This window comes from Vidua macroura, chromosome 3 (assembly GCF_024509145.1).
Source record: "Vidua macroura isolate BioBank_ID:100142 chromosome 3, ASM2450914v1, whole genome shotgun sequence".
NCBI lineage: Eukaryota > Metazoa > Chordata > Aves > Passeriformes > Viduidae > Vidua > Vidua macroura.
In genome coordinates, this window is record NC_071573.1 from 54,591,915 (window position 1) to 54,611,451 (window position 19,537).

General features: G+C 38.6%; 1 protein-coding gene across 6 annotated transcripts in view; it reads right to left on the minus strand.

Annotated features, from left to right (window-relative positions):
• ZDHHC14 (zinc finger DHHC-type palmitoyltransferase 14) overlaps positions 1-19,110 on the minus strand; it is a 94,090-nt gene extending 74,980 nt beyond the window's left edge. For all 6 annotated transcript variants that reach the window (XM_053973485.1, XM_053973483.1, XM_053973481.1 and 3 more), the window contains exon 1: positions 17,864-19,110. In XM_053973485.1, the coding sequence (XP_053829460.1) occupies positions 17,864-18,114 (251 nt within the window). In that variant the 5' untranslated portion in view covers positions 18,115-19,110. The remainder of the gene's footprint in view (positions 1-17,863) is intronic.
• Between the last annotated feature and the right edge of the window lie 427 nt (positions 19,111-19,537).

The window sequence follows — 19,537 nt, forward strand, 5'->3', positions numbered from 1 at the left end:
TTCTAATATCACCTCAATGTAGTAATAGTTGGAATGCATTACATAACTGACATAATTATATTCTATTCAATATACAGCACACTGCTCCCAATTCCCAGCTGTGCTGCATTATTAATAAAGACATGAAAAACAACAGTTCCAGACAAAATCCTTCTAGTATTTCATAGATATATTCATAAATAATGGCAGCAGAACCATCTTTGGAAGTTACTTTTCTTCAAGAGAAGATCACAAATCACTTCAGATTTACCATGCCTTGCAAACAACTTCTAGTGATGACAATTCCACAATCTTCCTAGGAAATTTATTTCAGTTCTCATCCATACTTGTTCTTAGAAAAGGTTCTTTTCTCCTAAAGTCTACTAAGCTCTAACCTGAATTCTTCCTCCTGCAACTTAAAAGTCATAATGTCCTGTCACATCCTCAACAATGTGGAGAACTATTTTTTTATCATACTTCTACATAACCAAAGGAATAAATGTAACTCTCTCAGCACCATCCTCTCTGACTAAAATAAACCCCAGCCTTTTTTATGACCTTTTTATCTGTGGTCATGAGAGGGAAGGGGAAGAGAAGGAAGAAATTGTTGTGATTAAGAAAACTGCCAGTTTTAGTGATGGGTTCTCTATTTTTGAGACAAATAAAAGGGAAGGTGTTTAGGAAATTAAAACAAAAATATTCAAAACATTTCTCAATTTAACAACCTAACCTACCCATTGTTAGGAAACCAATACCCAAGGAAATACAGTATCTTCCATTATTTTGCCTGTATATTACAGGCATTATATTATAATGCCTACAGGCATTATAATATATACAGGCCTGTATATTACACTGCCATGCACCATCGGGACTATTAGGAAGGAGAGTGAGTTCTCCAGTAAAAGCAACATGCTCAAGTAATTAAATACATGCCTCTTCTGATCTACAGTAACAGTTTACACTGACGCTAGCAGAATTTAACAATTTTTGTACACATCATAAGTATTGCCTGTGACGTCTTCCAAATATGTGAAGATTTCACTTCACAGAAATCATTCAAATCTGAGAATAATCTGATCTAATCTGGTTTCTGAATTGATTCTTAAAGCCCTATTTGTCATAGTTCAGTGCCCCTCATTAAGAATAGGTTTCTTTTTACAAATTTTTGCATTGTTGTTTTGTACTACACAAAATACACAATTTGTTGAATTGCTATCCCGCATCTAACCAAGCGATGCTGCATGGAGAAATGTACTATTCTGAAGGGTTTGGTTTGACTGTGTTAGTCCTACTGGCAGAATACTGAAAACAGAGATTCTGAAGAACAATTTTAAGTATAAGCATGTGAAAAAAAAGAAGGCTGTAGGAAAAAAATCTGGGAAGATACCATCTTAAAATACAGTGCCTCCCAAAAGATATTTCTGATTGTAATAAACAAAAGCTTAGAGCTGGCCTTCAATTTGTAGCATGAATTGTGCTAAACACCACATTTCTAGACCACAATTACATGTCACTAGAACACAACTACATGTCAGATACCTCTTAGTAAAGGATGTAGTTTGTCCCCAGTCAGAAAGAAAAAAAAAATCAAATATTGCATCTGTCAGTGGCCATTTTCTCCTTTTCATGTGTCAAACTCCACCCTACAGATACACCTTTATTAAACTGATGACACAGCTGTGTTCACAACCATGAGATGAAGAGAGATGCAGATTACCAGACTCAAGCTCACCCAGCAGACAGCCTCAGGTATCTAAAGTTACAAACAGTAGTTAAATTTAGTTAACGTCTTATCAGAAGAAAAAGATAACTCCTTTAAAACTCTGCTGTCATCAAATAAAGGAAAAGGTTTGTTTGTGGATGAATTTTGCTTAAAGAAAATTCCAGAATTCCAGTGGAACCTGCCAATTCAAGAATCTGTGGCATTCAGCTACTTTAACAAGACATGCTCCTCATTCATTTTCACCACTGCTGCAATCCCTTCAGTGTCCTGTGGGTCTTTGCTTTAAATGAGGGCAGTCAGTGGCACAATATTATATATGAAGGGTCAGTAGTTCTGAAACGCATTCATTCCCATTGCTCAAAAAGACAGCTGGACATAGTGACCTTCAGAACAAGGTTCATCTTTTTTCCCAGGCTTTGTGCAAGAAAAATAAACTCAAAATGGCAGGGAGCCCTCATAACTAGCTGAGGAAGCAGCCAGTGCCAATCTTACTGCAAAAAAATCTACCCCAAGTCAGACTGGAATAATAAATAACAACAAACAGCAAAGCAAAAGTAGTTTTGCTTCTCCATCCTGACAGCTGTTTAGTATTAACTAGGTTTTGTGCCTGCTGACCAACAACTGAAAAAAAATCTCTACTGGAGCAAAAATTTTCATCCAGCATGTCTGTCACACACATGCACACACCTCTGAGTTGCCTGTAGTCTGATCAACGCCTGACCCTCTTACAACTACTACTTACAGTTAAACAGTACTTTGATGTAATTATTTTTTCATCCATACTAGACCAATGCTGTCACTGGAGAACCAAGCTGATCTCCTCAGTTTCCTCCACTGGGAAATGAATTTTAGTCCACTTCAGTCAACACAAGTTGTCTACTCAAAAGGTAGAGTCATTTTACAAACTGAAAATAAATTTAGAACTATGATATATGACCAAAACTGAAGCAGTAAGTTTTCTGCACCTTCAAAACAAAACAAATTAATATTTAATGCTGATACATGAAAAGCACAAATGAAAGCTGATTGTCAGAATCAAAATGCAGGAATTGTGTTGGAAGTAGTGACAAAAAATTATAGCAAACAAGAAGGTTCTGAAGCACTACAATATGAAAATCAAAACCAGTCAATATAGGGTTGGTGTGCCTAATTATCAAACTATTTGCATTACATTACCTTGTGAAGAACAGTGTCTTAAGCACATAAAATGGTCACAAAATGAAAAGGGCAAACACTAAAAACCATTACATCATGGACCTTGCTAACCTACATTTGCTACAAATTCCACGTCATCAAGACCTAGGCAGTTTCACTGGTCACTTTCGTGCACCACATGTTTCACTACTGATGCATAGTTAAATCAAACAGCTGCACTTAAGCAATTTGCTTAGAACTTTGACTCAAAAACAGTAGCAGTATTTAGGGTTACAAAGCAGGGTTTATATTTTTATTCCTATACTAGCAGCATTTAGCCACACTTGATCAAGTATTCTGTACAATGCATTAGGTACCACATTAAAAACAGGTGATGCATCAAGCCACCTTGTTTCATACAGCAGAGCAGTAGTGTCCTGTGCAGAACACCCAATTCTATTAATTCACTAATGTACTTTGTTGCCTGCAAAGAACATCTCCCAGTTTCTTCCAGTAACTACAGTGAGTAACTACACTGTTGAGCAGAAGAGGCAGTGCTGCCCCTTTTACAGCTCTCTGAAAAGACCCAGAGGAAGAAGCATCAATCCACAGAACGTAACAGTAAAGAGCAAAAACATGCAAGCACATACAAGAGAAGAGAAGGGAAAATAATGATTTTGGAGGGAGTATGTGGAGAAGAACAGAAACAGTGCCTGTTTGGGAACTTACTGGTCTAATAATTGCACACAGAAAAGCTATTCTAAAACAAACTGTAAGATTGTTACATTCAAGACTGCCAAAATGAAATAAAACATCAGCACGCCTGTAGAAGTTAAATTTGATACTCTTCTGCCAGGTTCCCCTTCTTCAGTCATATGCCTTTCAGTTTTAAGACCTCCACCTCAAATGCCCCCAGAGAATCTGCTTCCCTTACACCTTTATGTGGGACAGTTCTGGAGATGAACTGGAGTTGACACAAAGATGATTTCTGCACAATAACACTATACAGAACTTGAAATTGCAGAAACTGGAAAGCAAATGGTGAATTAAGCAATTTAAAGAGTTTCTTCATTTATGCTGCCTACAGCCACAGGTGAAAGCAGCCCCACAGAGCAGAGCTTAATTCCCAAAACCAGCTGTGCTACCAATCTCGTGATTAGGCTGGCATTGCTCAAAACCGTAATTTCAGTGAAGGAGTTCTGCCTTGCCCTCAGAGAGGCATGTTCAGCACAGGCACAGGTATCAGATTTTACTTGTTAAAAATCAAGTTCTTGGCAAATGCCAGTACTTTTATGAAGACAACACAACACACATCTTTGAGAGACCACCACACTTGCAGACTCCTGCCTATGTATAACCAAGAGTCAGAATAACCCACTCTCTCTTCTACATGTAACCTGCAAGCCAGTCTCCCAGGTCTTTCTCTCACCATTATCATACTAGAAGTCAAAAAAAGAATGCTGGTCAGAGCTACAGAGCTTCCCCATCATGACAGATTAGCACAAAAGAAATCAAGAATGGTAAGAAAAGGGAAGAGTATTTCTGGACTGAAAAAAAAAAAAAAAAACCACACAAAAAGAATTCGAAACTTTGATGCACTACCAGTATAGCTGTCCATTACAGTTCTCTTTCCTGACCTCCTCTTAAAACAAATATATAAATAACCAAACTCCAAAGGAGTCAAATAACAAAGTTCTATGCCCCATGCTGTCATTCCCAGCATTCTTAACTCCGCACTGATGAAGCAGGACTGATGAACACTGTCAGTGTTTTATCACAAGCCTTGTCAACATTTTGTATCTATTCACAACTATTTTTCACATGCTTATTTCTTACTTTCAGGCTCTGAAGTGAGAGGGATGTTGATAGGACAGAACATGCATAAGCAACTTAAGAGTACAGTCCAACTATGTCTACAGTACTGGATGCAGTAACAACTGAAAAATCCAGCATGTGTATCCAAAATTATTACTGCCTTACCTACAGGTACTAACTAAATATGGAAACAAAACAACTTTCCCTTAAGTATATTAAATTTCTTTCCAGAAGCAAATACTATAGCAGTTCAGTTCTTCTTTGCTCCTTGTTCCCCCTCAACTCCCAACTCTTCTGCATGTATTGAACAACCTTCCAAAACTGTCCATCTTTTCATCAGAATATGAGGACAAGTACAGCTGGCCTAGGGCTGTACTCATTTTGAATGAATAACAGAACTATGCAACTCTTATCTGTGGGGATCAACTTCAGTAACAAATTATATGCTCCCTGTATTTTTGACCTTTCCTGTGCAGTCAGAAATACTACTTGCAATAAAACTGAAATTAAAGTATTATTGTATGTGACAGCATTATTTCAATAAAATGTCACTTTTGTATTGAACGAAGAAGCAACAAACTTTTGATCTCCTTTTGCAAAAGGCATTTCTTTGTTGCAACAGCAAGAACTAGTGCCAACAACTGTTTATAGAAGTTTCAGAACAGAAAATAAACTTACTCTCACCAAGAACAGTCAACCACTGGGTAAATGCACCTTCAGACAATCATTTAGCAACCTGAATTGTTGGCTAAAGTTTTCTAGGATGCAATAATAGAAAGGTATGTGCATTGGGAAGGGCATGTTTACCTTTTGATCGAGCTGGATATCAGCCCATAACAGTTTCACTCACTGGGACACAAGTATGTCAGTTGTTTTTCACATATCAGACTGTTTGGATTTTCACATTCATAGTCAATTGCCTGTTTCCGAAACTCGAGTATGAGCTGAGTAAAAAAGCAAAATTATTTTACTCCACCCAGTCCTTATAGGCACTCCTCTGCAATGTCCCTCTGCCCTCCAGCACACTACTTGTGATATACTTGAGTACTGGAAATGAGATTCCAGCTTTCAGAGGTTAGTATTAAAAACAATGCACAGTACTGCTTGATCCTAAAAGAGTCTGTGGAGGAAAAAAATTCCAAATTCTACTCTAAAGATGAACATGATCTCATCAGTGATGAGAAGTCTCAAAGCCTCCACACCTCAAGGTGAAGAGAGTCTTCTGAGCTTTAGGTCTTGTAAAGAATGACTATCCTTTCAAGATCTTATATTGAATGGTATTAATCTCTGTCAGATTTCAGTCCACAACTTCTTCCAAGTCTTCTGCTCTGTAGACAATTCCTTCTGCTCTAATTAGCTTTAGGTGTCTTATTTAACAAAATCATTTTAAAGGCCATTTTTTAATCGTAGTCTCTTGCATGCAGTCTCTTGCATGCAGGCTGTTCAGATTTCCATTAACTGCTTTATCGTCCTTCCTTCAACCTCCTAAGATGAAAGTTTCAACATTTACAATAGTAAACAAACCAACAAAACAAAAACCCCACCCAAGCAGGCAACTAAATGGGGCTGTGAAGAAACACGCTATTCCCTACGTTGTTTGCTCAGAGAAATGGCAAGGATTGACAACACTCCCATCCTGGTTCAGTTTAGCATATTTTGAGCTAACTCAGCTGTTTTTAATAAAGACTAAAGTCAAGAAGCCTTCAGGGAGCTTTCCACAGGCTCTGCTATCAAATGCAATACAATGCATTGGCTCTGCAGTCTGGAAATGGGAAACACAGACTAACCAAGAAATGATGCAGGAAGAAACACTGCTTCAGTTACTGCCCCTGTGTTGTGTTACTATTTGGATGTCTTAAAAAAAAATCAGAAAATCTCTAAGACATGAACAACTAAGGGGTGCTGTTTGAAAGATGCTGCAGTTCAAGTTCTACAAACTACAACCCAGTTACTTCAGAAATAAATAATGATTAAAAAGTCCAAACTCTGCAGATTTTCATTAAGCAACTAAGATTTTCTGTTCACACCCTCACAGATGCCAAAGAGCCAAGACTACTTAACAAGTTTCCTAAAGCTGGGATACAGTTCTAAATCACAATGGAGATGATCTGACAACCTCCTGCCTCCCACTAGTAATAACATTTTTTTCTGAATTTTCAGAGATTCAGCTCAGTGATCTAAAGCAGCAGAAAGTTTTTCTTTGTGTGGGCAGAAGGGAAGGACAGTCTTTATGCAGGAAGGGAACTCCCTGAAGTGGCTCACCACTGGGTGGGGAAAACAGCAGAGCAAGACAAAAGAAGTGACATCTGAGGCCTGGAGAAGGGAAGAGGTGGGTCCGTCCTTTTCAGCACTCTATAACCATCAGATTTATCATCCTGTAATGGAGACTTGTAAACAGAAAGGAAACTAGGATGCTCCTATAAAATACTCTCAAATATTATTTGAATTCTTGAGCAGAATGTCAACTTCTGGCCTCTCAAAGAAAGCAGGCAGGTATACAGACATGAAGTTTACTCTAAAAACCCAGTGCTTTGGATATGTGGTATGGGAAGATGTCCCCCATGGCTTTTCACTAGCCTTGGAGAAATATAATTCTGACAGCTGCTATGGGACATAAAAATTCACCTATATATCTCTATATTTTGCTTCAATAAAATACACTCTGTATCATTTAAGCTTTCTTCTCTTATTATTTTATTTCCAATTTTTAATCCAGAACTGGACACTTGACTTGCTGGAATTATTTACACATTTTATTTTTTAAGCAAAGCACCCTTTAAAGGGAGCGTGGACTAATCTGACATATCTAGGGTGTTTTCCATTCCCCAAAGATAACTAATCCAGCTTTAGCAGCTTTTCAGCTGCTAAAGTAGTTTCATTCATATCTAGGAGTTTCAAAGCTGGAACACACTATCATTTAAGGTACAGAAGCTGATCTTGTCAAGTAGCAGGCTCAAGGAGGAAGCTGAACCTGCAGGATCCAAAGGACTTCTGGACCTGGCTCAAGACAGGAGACCTGGATCGCTAGGAGACAGACCCATGATTTCACATACCTGCATAATGATATAGGCAAACAATGCAGATTACAGGGGAAAAAAAATTACTCTCATTTTTTATGACTATGGAAAGGGAAAAATTAAAGTCTTTCAACTTTACTGCCTTCATACCCCTTCTAAAACAACAGTGATCTTAGCCTATTAAAAGTGAACAAGTGTTTAGGAATATTGATGGAAGGAAAGAAAAGTTTACGAAAGCAAGACTAAGACAACCTGCTGAACATATAACACTGCTGGAACAACTGCATACAGAGACATTCTTCCGTATGAAATTTATTAAAACTTAATGCTGTTATTTATAAGAAAAGAAAATACTAACTATAATTCAGCAAAAGCCAGATGAATAGTAGAGGGCAAAGCTTGCTGAGGAACAGCAGAAAAAGCAGGAAAAGAACCTCGAAAAACTGTTAGAAAATGCACTTTGAACTGAGAAAGCCACATTCAAGTGTGAGAAAAGAGAAGGGTCAGAAAGAACAGCTATGAATTTCACTTTTGTTAGACTGAGACTTTAGGTTCATATTTTACAACTAGATAAAACTGAAGCTCTCAAAGTATGCAGGTGATAAATGAGTCATCAAAACAAGATTAAAATTATCTTGCTAGATTAAAAGCATCTTGCTTTGCTGTGTTATGGTAAGTTCTCTGATTTTCACAGATAACACAGAGCAGCTGAGGAACTCTGAAAATTTGGTCTAACTTCTCCAGCTCAAAGCAGTGTCAGCTAGAGGAGACTGCTCAGGTCTGTATCTGGCTGGTTTTCATGTGTCCATAGTCTCGCTGGGTAACCTATGCCCATGCCAAATCATCCTCACAGAAATAAAAAAATCCCCACAAATCAAAACAAAACAGGCAAGCAGACTAAAAAAAAAAAAAGAAATAACAAAAAAACTCCACCCTTCTTTCCTCTGTTTTAAAGGTAATTTATTTTGTGTCTTGTCACTGAACACAACTGAGAAGGGTCCAAGGCTCTTTTTTTTCATTCCCTCTCCCCAATCAGGTACTTATTAAATAGGATTCCCCCATAAGCTTTCTCTTCTCCAAACTAACACACTGAAGCAAATCAGCAGTGAATATGCTCTTTCAACTGTGCACTCCAATCCTTGGTATCACACCATGCAGCACACTTCATGAACCCATCTACCCTGACTAATGATAGAGTTTATTTGCTGTTCCGACACCCAGTGCCTCTCAGCCCTGGAAAGAGTTCAAATCATGTTAAATAACAAAAGTATCTAAGAAACTGTATTCTTTCCTCATATAGGTACATTATGAGCTTCAGCTCTAAGGAAACCACATTCACAAGAAGCAAGTTTGGTAATGAGTTGTAATGCTGACAAGAGACAAGTCACAGCTATTACAGCTTTTACTTTGCTTCATAGTACTTTCAGCTGCTCTACACAGTTCCAAATAAGGAACAATTCTAACTTTTCCATATACTAACTTAACACTAGAAAACCCTTTTTACTAATATAAGTGTTTACTAAGGAACATGCATAGATGTGCCACGAAAACCCACACCACGTGCACAAACAAGCATGCCAGCAAAATTTAAGCACAGGCTGATCTGATACCTGCTTCTCTGCCCAGAATCATGGCATTTCTAACCAGTGGAGTACCTTACAAGTGCAATGGACATGCAAGACCAAGAGTGCAAGCTCCTGATATACAGACAGTGCTATACAGTTCAAAAAAGAGGGGATACAAAATTTATCAAAATCAGAGAAATTCTGTATTGGCATTACTTTTGCAAGGTGGTAGGAAGAGGAAGCTTCCAATTCCTGACCATGTTTTTAATCTACTTTCATAATTTGTAGTATTATGCCAAGTATTTATGTTAAAATACTAATAAATTCTAATTTATCTGCTCCTTGCTCTTAAGAGCTGATATATATTGATCATGTGTACAAGAAACATATACTAAAGCCTTCAAACTAATTTCATAGATTCATTCAACGCAGACAGTGTAAAAATGTTATCTTGCACTTAAACTACAATATGAAATTCACAGACTTCAGATTCTATGTACATCAGCTTATGAGCTCAGGTTTTCTGTTTTCAATTTGTTTTTCAGTATTCTATTTGATTTGTTTCATAATTTATTTTTTAAAATAAGAGTAAAATTTATAGAAGCAGCTGAACTGACTGCATATTTACTATAATAAATGCACACTGCCAGTATTTATTGCAGTAAGCAACTTCAGAGGACATCAGGGGTGGAAAAACACAAAACAAAACCAGCTGCAATCCCATTAGCGAAACTCATTATGTAAGCCCTCATCAGGCACCATCCCACATTATTTTGTGAATAAACCCTATGGACACTGATGAAATGCAAGTGATCATACACAGAACTGTATCATGATATATAATCATATCTCACTACAGCACACTGTCAACTTAGTAGCTGAAGTTCTAGGATCCATTTGGGTAAGAACTCCACTGATGCACACTGCAGAAAGCCCCCTCTGCCTATTCACTGCCATATGAGCAGGAGCTGAAATACAAACAGAAACCACACAGAAAGGGACAGGGCATGTGTTGCCCAAAACTGAAACTTCGAAACAACTTCAGCATCCTTCCGTAAGTATGTTTTATGTTAGTATCACTTAGTACTTCTGCAACATGCAAAATATAAACAGAATTTTATTTGGGGCTATTACATATAGGCTTCATCTTGATTTCTCAATTTGTCTCTTTGATTTATAAAAAAATTGCCCACTTTACAGTTTTGTATTAAGTTCTGAAAACAAATGAGCTGTAATTATATGAAGTTTAATAAACTTTTGTAGTTCCAGCTGACTTCAGGGGATTTTCCCCCTTTCTCCATCAGCTTTGTCACATGAAAGAAAAGCTGCACTGCTATGTGCAAACCTTCACTGGTAGCCTGGACCTGAAGTGATCATCAGCTACTACAGCATCACTTGCAAGAATCACCTATCAGGATAAGAAAAATTTCCTAGATAAAGCTGTTCAACTTTTTAAGCAATTTTTCAAAATGTTACAGTATTTTAAGCTAGTGTTGTAGGGTTTTTTGGCTGGACCATTTTGAAACAAGCACACAGCTTAGAAAGTTAAAAATATTCTCAGATTTCTCCTCTTCTGCAGCAATTTTCACTTTCTCATTAATTAGTTCATGTTTTATTGCTACGGTCAACAGTTCAATGCTGCACTAGAATGGAGAGACCATTTCCATTAGAAACTTTATTTTGCTGGGGTTTTTAGCTATTTAAAAAGTAAAACTTAGGTGTTAAGATCTACAAAAAAACCCAGATATTTTTCAATACAGTATTTTGCCAACCCTCCCCCTGTCCACACTCAGAAGAAATTTTCTTGGTCATCCAGATTCACTGAGATACTCCATTTTGTATGAAATGCCATTCACAAAATAATAATGCAACATGATAGCTAAGACAGAAATTAAATCATATAGTAACAAAGGTATTTTTTGCATAATTAGACCAATTTTCAATATGAATTAAAAGAATACTTTACATGAACCTAAACATATAATGTGATTCTCGAGAAACTAACTTGAAAAAACACCTGAAAAAGACCATCTTTCCTTTAAAACACAAATGAAAACTAGTCTCCAAAAGACATGTTTTATACCTTTAAAACACATTCATTCAGACAAAGGGACAATAGCACCTACTCAGGGAAGGACAAAATAAAACAGGCATAATATGCACATATAAACAATAGAAACTTCAAACTTTTCAGTGATAAATTAAGAGAGATTATATCAAACAACTGTCACAAGATTACAAGTCAGAGATTGAAGATGTAGAGAAGTATTAGCCATCAGCATTTGTAAATATTTGAAGATACATATATACATACACGCACACACACACACACATATATATATATAAGAACTAAACTATTAAAATTACCTTCCCTTCCCCCCCCCCCCCCCCTTCTCTGGAATGAATATAAAATAGTCCAGGTAAGGATTTACACGTATCTACAACACACATAGTGAACCTAGAAATTACCCACCAGCCAGCAGTGATTGAGTTTCCCAAGGTTTTGGGTGGCATCAGGCAAAGTTGACCACTAATGTTCACATTTCACTCTGAAGATGCAAGTGTATAGATGATTCAAAGGTACACAATTATTTCCTCAAGGTCCCCAAATAATATAGTATCTGAGAAGCCAACATCCCAGAAGCTGACATCCCACTATACCATTATAGTCCCTATTTTCATTTCCCTGCCCCTCCACAAAGAAAATATAGAAATATAAGTAGAAAAATAAAAAAGTGTTCAAAATGTCTCCATGAAACAGCAGATAAAGGCCATCAACTAAGCTGAATATAAAAAAAAAATCCCCAGCCAGAACAAAAACAAAACAAAACCACCAAAACCAACAAAGCAAACAACACCCTCATAAAGAAAGAAAAAAAGCTGCTTAACAGCTGTTTTGGAAAGCAGGTTAGTGCTATAAAACCATTAAAAGGTTCTACAGTTTCAGTGGAAGTCACAACTTCTAAAAACATGAGAGATTATCTTTCCTTCTGTTATCCTCACAGATTTTTACTCTGAAAAATAAAGCACTTAATCACTGTCCATTTCCATGTAAATAGACCTAGCCTTGAACAGAAGTGCATGACCTAATGTCAAATGCCATTAGTTGATTTCTGGGCAGAAATATTTCAGTTTATATCATACAGTTCATTCGAAGCAGGTTTACACGTTTATACTGACACACATGCTCAGTGACATGCTATTTTTGAGATATGGTAGTACAAAACTACTCTCTTTTGGCCAGGGAGAAACTTCAGCAGACACACTTGCTCAGATCACTGAGAAACTCATGAGAGTCTACTTTTGTAATGAAGAAAAGTCCCTCGTCAAGAAAAAAACATTAGATATACTTAGTACATGGCAGATATTTGATTCTGACAGTTAACATTTTCAGGGCAATTAAGTGCAAAGAATAAACATTCTGCTTGGAATGCATACAGTCCCTTAGAAATCATTTGCTCAATACAAAGTGTAAACCCTAAAGATTAGACTTACTGTATTCCATGTCTTTTTCAGTAAGTTATCAGAGATTTGTAAAATGACAAAATAAGGAACAGAAATATTCCTCTGGTTTAATTTTAATGACAGGTTTAAAAAAAAACCAACAAAGTAAAACTGGGAGAAAAGAACACCTACTCAACACTGCACTCACCTATGCACAATTAGGCAGTGACTGCCTTCCATGTAGAAAAGGATGTAGTTCTCTTGTGGAATAACAATTTTAGTTTATATACTATGATTTTTGCTTTAAAATCCATTTTGACATCTTCAACTGGAAATGCCCTCTAAGTTTAGAGCAGCCTTTAACAGTTGAAGTCGGATTGCTAGCACTTTCTTCTAAGAACTCATAGTTTAAGGACATGGTCATCAGGAGACACAAGTAACTTGCCTTAAATATAAAGGAGGTTATTAGATGAACATCCCACCTACTTGGCCTACAGTGTCATGCTAAGAGACCACCTCTTGCAAGAGCTAAAAACACCTGCCACAAGATAAGAAGGGTTGTTGATACCACAGTGAAAATGCTCAGCTTACTGACATCAGCGTTTACACACAGAGGTTTGTCGCAGTGAGCAGCAAGTTACACCACTCCACCACAGAAGTTCAATATTGAACAATCCACACACAGCATCAGAAAGTGTGACTCATGAATGTCCTCCAGTCACACCCGTTTTCAAAGTGGGAGGCATGGAAGAGGTTGCCAGCAACTGCGAGAGCACAGAAATCAATGGTTTGTACATATGTATGCACATAAATAGCCTCAGTTTAAATAATTTTCCAGCACACATCTTTTGCAAGAAAATGCAATTACACAAATGCTCACTAAAAAAACCCAAAAAAATTTAAAAATCAAGTGTTAGTTAGCTCAAAACAAACAAACTAAAAACCCCTCCAGCTTGCTGAATCAGTGCAAGCGTCAAGTGGTATCAGAAGTGATAGAGCTCTGATTCACATTTACAGAGAGAAAAGCTGCACTGCTTCAGCCCTTCCAGCATCCTACCATCTGTTTCAACCTTCTTCCAGAGCCACTCACCCTGCAAATAAGTTGACAGAAGAAAACACGACTGTGCCGGAGTCAATTCAGTTCAGTCGGCACCTTCACGTAAACCCACGTTGTATGGGAAGTTTAATTTGCCTGCTTGAGCTGAAGCAGCTCAGGTGAAGACATGTTCCTCCCTGCTACCTGCCCAGTAAAGCCCAAGAGGAAAGGCAGCCCCCAGAGGCAACACAGACAAGGTCATCAGCCACCACTCTGAAACTCATGATCTTGCGCATCCACATGAGATTTGCCTTTTAACAACAATACATTTGTTTCACAAATCCTACTGTGTTAAATATGTCACTCAGCATCCATTTTGCTTTCCTGTAACCTACAGAAACAGGATCCCAAACGACCATGCACATAATAAGCTCTTATTTCTTTTGAATATGCATACCTAGCTAAGTGCAGTAAGCATGAAGTATGTTAGTTCTGCCTCTACTGCACAAATAAAGACTTTACACACATGTAAATACAATGGTTGAACTGGCTACACACAGCAACAGATCTGCCCTTCAGTTACAGATGCCATCTTTGCTCTGCGGAGAGGAATTTGTTTTCTAAGCTTTAAATGCAGCTACCTTGATAAATGAGTGCTAAATAGTTTGGAAAAATATACATCTCTGTGTACTGGTGCAAGGCAAAGGAAAAAACCAAAATGCAACAAAAGGCCAAATTTACAAGAAAAGAAAGAAGAAACAGCTAAATAACTCAAGGTTAGGGTTAGAAAAAAATTTCAAGGTAAAGTAAATACCCAAATTTCAAAGACAAATTCAATAATTTGTGATGTCTCATTTTGAGCAATTTAAAATAGGCATCATTTTTAAAAACAGCTCAGCACAGCATCCCTCTTAGGACCCAAAAGTGCTTGCAATCATTCACGTTACATTTAATAAATAAGTTACAGAAATAAAACTGCTTGTTATTTGCAATCTCTTCCTTTGGAAAGGGAGGGAAGCAGGACTTATAAATATTTTACCTGCTTGAAAACTCATGGTTTCTTGTTTTTCTTCTAAGCAAATTCTGGCTTATCTCTTTGAAAATGAAAAAGAACAGTGAAATGATAAAAGGAAGAAGTGGTGATGCATTTTGAGTATATGAGAGATAAAAGTCAACACAGAGAAAGGAATAAAACCAGCTGAAAGCAGGAGCTGGAGAAAAAAAAACAGCACAAAAGCATAAACATAGAGAAACAAAGATTACAAAGTCATGACTCAATGTCAAAAGCTATACAGGTCAGGATGCATGACATACCTTTGCTTTTGGAGACATAGGATTTATTGACTCTGAGAAATGTATTTCTTCCCTGAAGAGTATTCCAAAGCACATGAGATACAGCTCTGGATGCATGGATGTCAAGAGTAAAATAGAAGGGAGGGATATCACACTGAAGGAACAAAGCTAAAGTATAAAAGACAACTGTTTATGTTAGCATGATGCTTTCCAAGGAATTAGCTGTCAAAGTAATCTTTCCTACTTCCCCCCTTCCCAGCCTATAACCAAGGAATGACTTGAACCATGAGTACCCATTTTCAAGTTTCCAAAACCAAAGGGAACAAAAGAATTTATTTCCACTGTAGCAAAAAAAAGAACAAACATTTCCATGAACATACAGGGTACCTTCCTCTTCAAAGGCAGTTTGACCTTATGTTTCAGACACACACGGCACATGTTCATTTAAAAACCACTTTGCTCCACAGATACATGAAAGACATTTCTGTCATATTCAATAAATGGCTGGTTAGTGAGGAACGCCATCATCAAATCAGCCAATAATGGCAGCGACACTTAACACTCAGGATGTTATCACTCATCAAAAAATAGTAACTTCACACTACTAGGAACAAACTCAAGTAGAAACTGCTTAAAAGTAACACTCTTCAATAAGAGACTCCCCTCTTTTTTTAACATTAACAATCCTCTGCAGTTTAACCATCACAGACATACTGAACACCATTCTCACAGTCTTTAGATTTGGGTTTTAATTAGCCTTCAAAGGATGAGTAATAATTTTTCAATGCAAGTGCTTTCTAAAGACCAAAATCTACCTTATCATTATAAAAATGAAATACCATTGTCACTCTCTATTGATTTTCCTTAGGAGTGTAAGTGATACAAGAATGACTCAAGACCAGTACACACACAGAGAATTTATACAGTTCCATTACATAAAGCCCAAGATTCCTCCCTGATTCAAGACTGCCAGTAAGAATAAGCACCAACTACATATGAAAATCCTTGACTAAAAATCTTGTCAATCACATACGGTTACACTGCAAGTACTCTCAAATACACAATGGAAGTTGCAGAATTCAACTCTGGTAGAGCATGTAGCTCACAGTAGTGATGAAATCAGAAGGTGATGAACAGCTAGCAGCTCATCCTGCTTTAGCACTTCTGAATCACGCAGCTGCTAAGAGAATTTACCTCTGAAAGATCAAAGTGTTAAAACATATAAATAAATAGCAAATGGTTGCTTAATAAATCAGTTTTACAATCCTGAGTATAAAACACTATATTTTCAATTCTACAGTTACATTCTGGTATCTGCAGGAAGTCCAGCAGGCTTCAGAGGCTGTGCTGAAGGTGATGAGACTGCACACAGACAGAAGTCTCATGCCACATAGAAAAGCTTTCCAAAAGCTTAATCACGGCAAACAGAATAGAGTAGCACCCAGTCCTAATGCAATACTGTCATGCTATTAGAGGTTACACCGTTAATACCCGTTTAAAACCAGGAAAGTAAACACACTTGCAGTGTGGATACCATCATTGTCTGTGTTATTTCAACTACTCAAATGATACTCGAGGCACTTCATAATGTCTGCAGAAGATTTACATTTAATAAACCCCTCTAAAGTTACCTGGAGCCCACTAATCTGCGGAGCTCATACATATTTAACCACTCCTTACCTGCTGAGCATTTTTACCTTCTTTACTGCTACCACTATTGTTAAGATGATCTGCATTTAACTGGTACAATTTAGGGTTTGTTAATGTCCTAATCTTCTTGCTTGAAGACACCAAGTAATGAATGACCTTTGGTTTTCAACTGTACTGCTTAGCAAAACAATTTCTGGAGGCAGCATTGACGCTTAGTTATAAATAATAGTTCTTATTGCAGAAAAAAAGTAATTTGAAGATATTTTACTACCACAAGTCAAACCACAATAATTTAAAGCAAGTAAAGGAGCACTAACCCTTTAAGATAACTCAATTATTCTTATTAAAAGTGTTTTAGCAGTGTGAACTTCTTTGTACTTGGTTCCTAAATAAAAGTAAGTAAATAAAAGTTACACAATATTGCTCACATCAAGTGCCTAATTCTTTACTGCCATGTGTAGTTAATTTAACTACTACAACACAGGAGCAAAAATCAGTATATTTGATTTGCTGTCACTGTGTGTTCACTTTATACAGTTGAAAAGGACTCCAGAGCTACAGAGAAAAAGGCCCTAGAAGGATGCCAGAACCTTAAAAAAATAGTCAAAACCTCCAAAGCAAATGTAGCTTAAACTAAGACTAAACTCTCATACAAGTTATCACAAAGAGAAAGTAATGCTGTTACCTAGTGGTGGAAAGCTAGGTACATACAAAATTGTACAGCTCTTTTTTTTTCTCTTCACTTTGAATTCTCATCTACAAGCTATTAAAATGATGTCAAGAGAAAAAAAAATCATGCCCAACTAATAAACTAATGAAAATACTGCTTTTCTTGCATTCAGTTCTGTGACAAAGGGTCAGTATTTTTGCGTGTGCCAGTTTTGATTCTCAGAGTAACTGACAGATGAGGAGCCTCATCATTTCCTGGTCATCCCAAACCTGCTGTTTTACACTCCTCTTTCAACACCAGTAAAAGCTGGAAACCTGTGGTATAAAAGCAACTGCAATTCTCATCAGTTTTCCACAGAGTATGATAACCCAAACTGTATTGTGCACCCCTCAGCATCTTATCAGATGGTATTTTCAATTAATCAATATTGGTGGAATTCAGTCAACACCCTCTCCTAAACAAAAATGTTAATTTTGCTTTCAGCCAGAAACTAGAGGAGGAGAAAGAATATATGAAGACTTGAAAGTCACTTACTCAAATGCAAAGAAGAGTCCACTGGTGACCAAGATGAGAACAAGAGTCAGGTAGAAGACTCCAGTCTGTCGAGCCATCATGATCCTCCCATTGCAGAAGAATTTGTTTCTTCCAGGAAAAACCTCCCATTTTCTCTTGGGAACTGATTTCTTTTTCTTATGGGGAGACTCCATGGGAGACGAAGAGCTGTGTGTGCTGATCTGACTGTATTCACAGTCTTTCATGGGCCCACTACCACCTCCAGGAGTCATCAAGAAAGAGTAAAATATGGGGAGAACCCCACCAAAAATATATACAAATATATATGTGCAAATATTCTTCTGACCAAGAGAGCCCTCTCCACCAGCCCCAGTTAATAAAAAAAGGCAAATAAAATGATGAAAAGTCTGCTACCAGACTAGCAATAGGCGTATCATGCAAACACCACTTAACTCTTCAGAAACCAAAGCTGTCACATCAGAAACGCTTGAGAGGGATCCTTCCTTCCTCCACCAGTTACAAAACAGCCACGTAGAACAATCCTTTTAAAAACAACTTATCACAAAACAGGACAAAAAGAAAAAAAAAAAGTAATTATAAATCAGACTGGATAGGCTTTCAAAAAAAAAAAAAATCAGTCTTTTAAATCAAGATTATTTTCAAATGGGAAGGTTTTTTTCCTTCCCACGCACACCCTGAGAGTTTTCTCCGAGGGTCAGAAGGTTGGTCAAGGCAAGGTTTAGCAATCGAGTCTATCATTCATAGAGATTTGTTATAATCCTCCTTTGCGCAGCAGATTCCACTGCTAAAAATGACCATTCCTAAGACGTTCCCTCGAGAGACACGCGAAACAAATCATTAAGGGGGAGGGGAGGAAAAAAAGAATAAAAATGAAAAAAAGGGCAAGAAAGGAACCAGGCTGCAACTCCAGCTTCTGAAGAACACTTGAAGCTCTCCTCTTCCTGAAGCCGCAGTCCAGCGGGAAGCGGCCGCCGCTCCGCGCAGACCTAGGGGCGCAGAGCTCCCCTGTCACCACTCCACAGGAAGGGATTCTCCCGAGCCCGTGGCAGCCTGGGGCACGGCTGGTCGCCGACAGACACCAGCGCTTCGGGAGCGGGTCCTCCTCATCCTCCCTGCCCGCGCCCCTCCCTACACAACAGGTCCCCGCCGCCGCCTCATGCTCCCCAGCGCCTCGGCCCCGCGGGAGGGAGGTTGGGAGGCAGGGGACAGTGAGGCTTCTCCGCCGCTAGATCTCTGCCAGGACTTCTCCCTCCCCGCACCATCCTCGCCGCCCGGCTCAGCGCCGCCGCGGCCGCTCGCACCCCGCCCCGCCGCAGGCTCTCGCCCACGGCCCGCGGCGGTGCCGGGCCTCCCCCCGCATCCCGCCCCCTCCCCCGGCGCACAGGAGCGGCTCCCCGCCGGCGTCCCTGGCTTCGCTGTGCTCTGGCCCCGCAGCAAGGTGAGAAAAACACCCGGCTTCCCCCTTCGCGAACCAGAGAGCGGCGACTTTCTCTTCACCCTTCTTTACGAGCCTCTATCCAGGTTTCCCCCCGGCAGCCAGACCCCGAAGCAGCAGCTGCCACCACCTCTTCATTTTCAGGGGGAGGCGGTAACCACCGCAGCGCCGGCCGCCCGCCCGCCCGCGGGAGGAGCCGGCGGGGGACGGGACCACACAGGCGCGCACCCTCCGCCGCT